Raw genomic sequence first — 8,066 nt, 5'->3', positions numbered from 1 at the left:
TGATCTTTCCACTTTGTGGGACACTTCTTCAGGAGGCTTCTTTCCCAGCCCTTCACCGGCATCCTGTCTCTCCTACATACACCATCCCCGACTCTCCCCTCAGCATGTACACCTCCAGGTACCCGGGTTGGCCTGATCCCAGACAGTCTACTCTCCTGGCCAAGCAATTTCCCCTGGCATTTTCTGCTCCTTCAAGATCCAGCCCAAGTGTCCCCTTCCCCAGCACTGACTCCCACACTCTCATCACAGACTCGCCGCACTGAGCACACTGGCCGGGTGTCCCGCAGGCACTGTATCACTAATAATAGTGTCGCCTGTCCTAGATGGTTGGTTTGCTTCTCTCCTGCCAGACTGCAACCTGGTCTTATGCACCTAGATGTCCCCAGCGGCCAGCTCAGAGCCAGGCAGGTAGAATGTGAAGGAACTGACTGTACGAACTAAGAGCTCCTGGACGAGTCAGGGAACTCGCTCCGGCGCAGCCAAAAGGCCGGCAGCCCGCCCCACGTCCTCGGGAAAGGACCGACAGGCTGCGGCCGTGGGTGCATCGGTGCCCGGCAGGTGGCGCCACAGACCCGCGGCCCCGGGCGGGCCCTCTGCGCGTCGCGGTCACGCAGCCCCGCTTCCTTCCGCCCCGGCGGCCCTCTGGGCCCCGGCACCGCACACACAGGTGCGTCCCGGGCACGTCTCCGGCCGGGACCCCCGCCGCGCGCCGCGTTGGGCGCCATGGCTGTCCCCGGAGCCCGGGCCCGCGGCTGGGCGGCGGCGGCCAGAGCGGCCCAGCGGCGCCGCCGCGCGGAGGGCACGGGGGGACCTCCGCGTCCCGAGCCCGCGAGCCAGCGCGCGGCGCTCTACGTGCACGTGAGTGGGGCGGGCCCCGGGGTGCAGCCGTGGCCGTCCATAATCCAAGTGGCGGTTTGTCACGCTAGGAACCCACCTGCCGTCTTTCCCCATCGCCAGAGGAGGTCTAGGATGAGACCCGGTGCCCTGGCAGGGAAATGGCTTGGTCTAGAAACCCGGTCTCTGGTACTCATCGGCTCGGTGACCTTGACCAAGTGATTTCCCTTCTGAACCTGTTTTCTCATAATAATCCCAGTGCGACCTGCTTTGGGGAATTGTGTGGCTTCGATGGATGCCGTAGCCACTGTTGATGCACCTCGGAATGGGGATGGGGATGTGTCCTTTCCCGAGGACGTGGGGCGGGCCGCCGGCGGGCTGCCTGAGCCCTGGGAGTGGCCAGGACAGCCCAGAGTCACCCCTCACCCCGCACATACATCCCCCGCCCCCAGTGGCCCTACTGCGAGAAGCGCTGCAGTTACTGCAACTTCAACAAGTACATCCCCCGCGGCGTGGACGAGGCTGCCATGCGGAAGTGTCTGGTGACTGAGGCTCAGACGCTGCTGCGGCTCAGCGGGGTGCGAAGGTCGGTACTAGGGGTTGTAGGCAGGGTCTTGGGAATTGTTTGGGGGAGTGAACAGGACAGGTGCAGGCATCCCAGAAGGCTCCCCCAGGTCTCATCTCCATCCTCTTCCTCCAGGGTGGAATCTGTGTTCTTTGGTGGGGGGACGCCCAGTCTGGCCAGTCCCCACACCGTGGCGGCTGTCCTGGAGGCTGTGGCACAGGCAGCCTACCTGCCTGCAGACTCTGAAGTCACATTGGAGGCTAATCCCACTTCAGCCCCAGGCTCCAGGCTGGCAGCGTTCGGGGCAGCAGGGGTCAACAGGTTGTCCATTGGCCTCCAGGTAACCCTCTCACCCTACCCATCCCGGTGTGCCCAGACCTTCAGTGCTGTCACCCTTTTAGTTGTGTTCATTCATTGGAGAAATATTTATTGAGCTCCTTCTAGGTGCTGAGCTTAGTACAGAGTAGACCCTGTGGTGACACTTTTGTAACTACTTAATTGTCTGCTGCTGTCCTAGACCATAAGCTCCATGAGGAAGTGATCAGGCATGACAGCCAACCACCTGCCATAATGCCTGGCACATAGTAGGTGCTCCCGCATAATGCCTGGCACATAATACGTGCTCAAAAAAGATTTGTTACACAGTTGAAGTCAGGGCAGCATCATTACAGCATGGTAAATGCTTCCTACAAAGGGAGTCTCTGCAAAACTCTTTCAGAGTACAGCCTGAAGGGCAGCTCAGTCTGATGAAATCACAGAAACCTTCTTGGAGGAGGTGATGTTTGAATGAGTAGGATGAGTTTACCAGGAGAGAGGGTGTGGGAGGAAAAGACACAGGATATGGAAGAAACTTGCATGTTTTGGGGGAGCTGTGAGTCATTCCTTGTGACTGAAGAGGCTGGGGACAGGGCAGCAAAGTAGGGCCCAACAGCTTCCAGTTTCTACTAAGGAGTTTGTTTTTTTCCCTACTAGCAATAGGGCAGCCATTGAAGGTTTTTAAGGAGGGAGAGACCTATCCTCTCAGGTTGACCTCTGATATTTGCTTTGGGTTTTAGGGTTGTGGGCTTTGTCCTGATAGAATATACTGACAGGGACACATCATTTCTAAGATATTCTTGCCCCAAATGCATATCTTGAATCTAAGTATGAAGAAACATCAGGAAAGCCTATGTTAACAGACTTTTTCAAAAAAAATTTTTTGTGGTAAGAACAGAGAGCATGAGATCTACCCTCTTAAATTTTTATATGTACAGTATTGTTAACTGTAAGCAGTATTGCTAGAATTTATTCATTTTAAAAAAACAGCTGCCCTGTATTCTTCAAAAATGTCAATGACATGAAAGACAATGAAAGGCTGAGAATCTAAAGTAGATTAAGGCCGGGCGCGGTGGCTCACGCCTGTAATCCTAGCCCTCTGGGAGGCCAAGGCGGGTGGATCGCTGGAGGTCAGGAGTTTGAGACCAGCCTGAGCGAGACCCCGTCTCTACTAAAAAATATAGAAATAAAAAAATTATCTGGACAACTAAAAATATATATAGAAAACATTAGCCGGGCATGGTGGCGCATGCCTGTAGTCCCAGTTACTCAGGAGGCTGAGGCAGTAGGATCGCTTAAGCCCAGGAGTTTGAGGTTGCTGTGAGCTAGGCTGACACCAGGGCACTCACTCTAGCCAGGGCAACAAAGCGACACTCTGTCTCAAAAATAAATAAATAAATAAATAAATAAAGTAGATTAAAAGAGACAAAAAAGACAGCTGAATGCCATGTGTGGGCCCTGATGGGGTAGAAGGAGGAGATTGCTAGAGTAGATGTTATCGGGCCAGTTGGCCAAATTTGAATATGACTATGTATTAGATAACGGTATTGTATCAATGTTAAATTGACTGAACTCTATAATTGGATTGTGGTTATGTAAGAGAATGTCTTGTTCTTAGGATATACACACTGAAGTATTTAGGGATTAAAGAGTATGTAATATCTATAACTGTGTCATTCAGTACATAGCTACTAGCCACATACTAGTGAACACTTGAAATGTGGTTATTTAAGTTTAATTAACTTGAATTTAAATAGCCACATGTGGCTAGTACCTACCATACTGGACAGTGCAGATGTAGAACATTTCCCTCATCGCAGAAAGCTTTTTTGGGCAGTTCTGGTCTGTAACTTACTCTGAAATAATTTAACATTATAACAATAATATTTAAAGAGAGACAGAGTAAATATGGGGAAATGTTGGTGAATGTAAATGAAAGTGTTTATTGTGCTTTTCCTCCAACTTTTCTTTAGGTTTGAGTTATTTGAAAATTAAAAGTAAAGTAAAAAAAAGATTGTTGGATTTGGAGTCAGTCCTAAATTCCAGGTCTAACTTTGTAACGGTATGGCCTTGGGCAAGTTATTTAACTTCCCTGAACGTCCGTTTTCTCACCTGTAAGATGGAGCTCGTATTGGAGGGTTATAAGGATTCAGTTGGACACGGTGTAAAAATGCTTGGCATATAGTGACCCTTCAGTGAATAGCAGCTCTTGGTACTTACTGGCTTGACTGTTGCCCTCCCACCTTCCATGTGCTGTGTTCCCTGGATCTGTGTCTACTCCAGTAAAGTGGAGCGTTCCCATCTGGCTCTGAGCCAGCCAGTGTGCTTACACCCGACCCTCTCTCCCCAGTCCCTAGACAACGCAGAGCTCCGGCTGCTGGGGCGGACGCACTCGGCCAGCGACGCTCTGCGGACACTGGCAGCGGCTCGGTGCCTCTTTCCGGGGCGCGTGTCCGTGGACTTGATGCTGGGGCTGCCGGCGCAGCAGGTGGGGCCGTGGCTAGGGCAGCTGCAGGAACTGCTGCAACACTGTGACGACCACGTCTCCCTCTACCAGCTGTCCCTGGAGCGGGGCACCGCACTCTTCGCGCAGGTGCAGCAAGGCGCCCTTCCGGCCCCCGACCCGGAGCTCGCCGCTGAGATGTACCAGGGGGCTCGAGAAGCCCTTGGAGAGGCCGGCTTCCGCCAGTATGAGGTCTCCAACTTCGCCCGGAATGTGAGTCCTGGGGCTGACGGCTGGAGACGGAGAACGGGCAGACTGAGGTGTGACCAGGGAATTGTGGCCCTCCGAAGAGAAGGCTTCCTGGCCTGAGTTGGTGGGGCGCTCTAAACCAGCTGCCCCTCACCTGCGCGGAAATGGGCCCACCCTCTTCACTCTGCACCGTTTCCTCCCTCCCCACAGGGGGCGCTCAGTACCCACAATTGGACTTACTGGCAGTGCGGTCAGTACCTTGGCGTCGGGCCTGGTGAGTCCCCTGAGAACTAAGGAAGGGATAATTCAGGAGAGGAATGTCAGGGCTGAGTGAACTTGGGCCACTTATTCGACCTCTCCAGGCCTGTTTCCTCATATGTAAAATACTGCAAAAAATAATACCAACCTTGTAGAACTATTGAGCCTGTATTTTAAGGTGCTTGACACAGTGCCTGTCACTGGGGGTCTCAAACTTTAGCATGTATCAGAAGCCCCTGGAAGGCTTGTTAAAATCCAGAGTGCTGGGCCCCACCTCCAGAATTTCTGATTGGAGGGGCTAGAGTAGAGCCCAAGGATTTACGTTTCTAGCACATCAGATGCAGTTGGTCCAGGGACTGCACCTTGAGAACCACCGGTTTAAATCTGGTAAGCACACAGTGTTAGCTGCTGTTAATGCTGTTGTCAGGAGCCCATGGGCGATTTGTACCCCAGGGGGCCGGGGGCCACACCCGGGAGGCTCGAATCCAGACACTGGAGCCTGACAACTGGATGAAGGAGGTGATGCTGTTTGGTCATGGCACCCGGAAGCGCATCCCCCTGGGCAGGCTGGAGATGTGAGTACCCATGGGCACAGGGCCCTTCACCCAGGGTCCTCCGCACCCCCAGAACCACTTCCACCATGTGCACATCTTTATTTCCCACCTTGCCCCACCCCCTGCCCTGCCGCATACTGCATGAGCCCCATTATGCCTCATAAACACGTCCCAGCGTAGGGCCTGAAGAACAGGAGAGGCACAAGTCTCCTTTCCAAGATCCCTCGGGGATTTTTCTTTCAGGCTGGAGGAAGTTTTGGCCATGGGGCTGCGCACCGATGTGGGGATCACTCACCAGGTAAGGGGTTGGGTTCTTGCACGCTGTTCGCTCCTGAGTCTTGCAGAATCAGTCTCTGTCTCATTCTCTCTCTCTCACACACACATGCACACACCCTCCCATTCCTCTGAGGTCCAGCAGAGGCCTGCTGGGCAGAAGCAGTGGGCAATGTGGTGCATAGGTAAGAACCCTAGCCTAGGGCTGCAGAGACACAGGTTCTAGTCCCGGTTCTATTGCAACATTGGGCACAAGTCCTTTTCGCTCTCTGAACGAGCGAAAAGTGTTCTCAGCTATGTGAAGGAGTAGACTAGATAAAGCGTTTCCAGATGTTTTTAAGCAGTGCTGAAACCTCACATAGGAAACACAAGAAATAATGATCGATCAAACTCAGAGCTGCTCTGGATGAAATTAGGGCCATAAAGCCCTGGCTGGGGCTGGCCTGGAGGGATAAGGAAGAGGGGGAGGAGTAGGAAGGCCTGGCTTAGCTGGGAGCTGGGCTTCAGCCTGAATGTGGGATGGGAGTGAAGGTACCTACCTCCCTGCTGGCCCTTTGGCCTGGTTCTGCTGTTCATGAGCCTCAGCTGCTGAGATTCTAGTGCTGGTTGGCCCTCCCAACTCCACTGCACCCCAGTCACGTGTCCCAGAGTAAGCCGGCCAGCCCCTACCTCTGACCCTTCTGGTTTCCCCAGCACTGGCAGCAATTTGATCCCCAGCTGACCCTGTGGGACGTGTTTGGAGCAAGCAAGGAGGTAAAGGAGCTGCTGGAGCGGGGCCTACTGCTGCTGGATCACAGGTGTGTTGGAGGGCGGTGGGCAGAGGAGGGCTTAGGTGTTCCAGATAGCCCCAGCTACGGGTCCACAGACCTGGGAGAAGTGAGAGGCACTGGTGGGGGCTGCACCTGAAATTGGTAAGATGAAATAGTCACATCCAGGCCTCTTGGTTTTCCAGAGGTCTTCGGTGTTCCTGGGAGGGTCTGCCTGTGCTGGACTCCCTGTTACTGACCCTTCTGCCTCAACTCCAAGAGGCCTGGCAGCAGAGAACCCCCTCCCTTGGGCCAGGAGGATGATCAGATGTTCCTGAATCCCAAGGTATTACCAGGTGGGCTGAGGCTGAGCCAGTACTGCAGACATCTCTGCTGTCCGGTGCCATCTCTGCTCTGTGTGGTGACTGCCGGCCCTGGCATCCATGGGAGTGGCTACAGTGAGGCGGATGGGAGGACATTTCTGGTCTGGAACTGGCATCCCATTCAGCATCTCAGGACACACAGACCAGCACTTGTTCCACGGCTGGGAATCACTCATCACCCACATCAGCTTCTTTTGCCTTCCTGGTACCAAATAGCGAATAGTGTTTGCAAATCTCCCTACAGAGAATGACCTCCAGAAGGGAAGCCTTCCTCACTCCAGAGTGAGGTCCTGGGAAAGCTGTGTGAGTTAGGAAAACCATATCCCCTCTAGGTATTTTAAGCAGGAAGGGATTTAATATAGGAATGGAGTATTTACAAAACCACCGAAAGGGGTGGAGAAATGAAAATTGGAGAAAGCCACGGAACGTTGTAGGAGACAGAGGAAACTCCTGCTGATGGTCTCAGCGGCTGGCAACATAAAAGCAGATGATTCATAGGAAAATGCCCAGAAGACACTACAAAACCTCCTGCTTACTGTCTGCCACTGCTGGAGAAGGAGTAATGGTTTCTACAAGTGCCTCTCATTAGTGGACTCTAAAGCAAATCCTGGCTGGCAGGAGATTCTGAGGAATATAGATCTCAGGTTTCCAGTCCCTGCAATACAGGAGAGAGCGTAGAAGGACTGGCATGTGCTGGCAGTCCCATGCGTGTGTCCAGCACAGTGGCTTACTGGACTCCGAGACAGTGGGAAAGGTCAGAGCAAGGCCTGCCCCTTCTCCTCTGCCAGCCAGGGTATGTTTCAGGTGGCAGGAGCCACACAGTCTCTCCTGAGTCCACTCCCCCACGTCCCTCCCTCCCCTGTAGCCTTTGCATTAACAGGGTGAAGGTGGAAAGACCTAGAGCATTGGTGATTCTCTTTTGTCTTTTACCTGCAGAAACGTTTCCATGGTTCTATTCAAATAGCCTAATAAACCCATCTGGAGCCTGCCTTGTGTCTGGCCCCTCCTTTGTCCCAGTTCCTTCCCCATGTGTGGGGTTCTGATTTGGGGACTAGGGCTGAGATTCCTTCCCCCACTCTCTACATTTTATTTTGAAAGATTTCAAACCCATAGAAAAGATGAAAGAATAGTTCAATGTAATATCCTTCCTCTGCAGTGTTTCTGGAAAGGCTGGAAATAGGCAGATATTCATAATGTCATCAAGGACATCTTCCAGCTATAAAAAAAAAATAAGATAGCCATGTTCCCAGACTTTGTGGTCATCCTATAGATTCATCATTGGTTCCTTTTGGCCACAATTACTTCATCTTTAGTTAGATTACAGAGGTAGATGTGTATACATTTTTTTTCTGAATCATTTGAAAGTTTTAGACATTAAGCATCTCCTAGAAAAAAGTATACTCCTATATAGCCACAATACTGTTTGCAGCCTAAGAAAGTTAATAT

At 52.5% G+C, this 8,066-nt stretch overlaps 1 protein-coding gene across 1 annotated transcript; it reads left to right on the top strand.

Annotated features, from left to right (window-relative positions):
* The first annotated feature begins 653 nt into the window (after nt 1-653).
* Nucleotides 654-7,608, top strand: RSAD1 (radical S-adenosyl methionine domain containing 1). The gene is made up of 9 exons (XM_045525715.1): nt 654-858; nt 1,287-1,420; nt 1,535-1,739; nt 4,065-4,430; nt 4,617-4,680; nt 5,092-5,239; nt 5,462-5,516; nt 6,185-6,288; nt 6,444-7,608. The coding sequence occupies exons 1-9, from the start codon at nt 724-726 to the stop codon at nt 6,559-6,561; spliced, it is 1,329 nt and encodes a 442-aa protein (XP_045381671.1). The 5' UTR covers nt 654-723; the 3' UTR covers nt 6,562-7,608.
* Nucleotides 7,609-8,066: the final 458 nt, after the last annotated feature.

The sequence above is a fragment of the Lemur catta genome, chromosome 15 (genome assembly GCF_020740605.2).
Source record: "Lemur catta isolate mLemCat1 chromosome 15, mLemCat1.pri, whole genome shotgun sequence".
NCBI classification, from domain to species: Eukaryota; Metazoa; Chordata; class Mammalia; order Primates; family Lemuridae; genus Lemur; species Lemur catta.
This window is presented reverse-complemented; position numbering and strand designations above follow the sequence as displayed.

Bases quoted from the DNA above. Each gene is read 5' to 3' on its own strand.
- RSAD1 (XM_045525715.1), top strand. From the start codon at position 724: ATGGCTGTCCCCGGAGCCCGGGCCCGCGGCTGGGCGGCGGCGGCCAGA. The intron at 1,421-1,534 runs GTCGGTACTAGG...CTCTTCCTCCAG, and splicing joins CGGCTCAGCGGGGTGCGAAG to GGTGGAATCTGTGTTCTTTG. The intron at 5,517-6,184 runs GTAAGGGGTTGG...TGGTTTCCCCAG, and splicing joins ATGTGGGGATCACTCACCAG to CACTGGCAGCAATTTGATCC.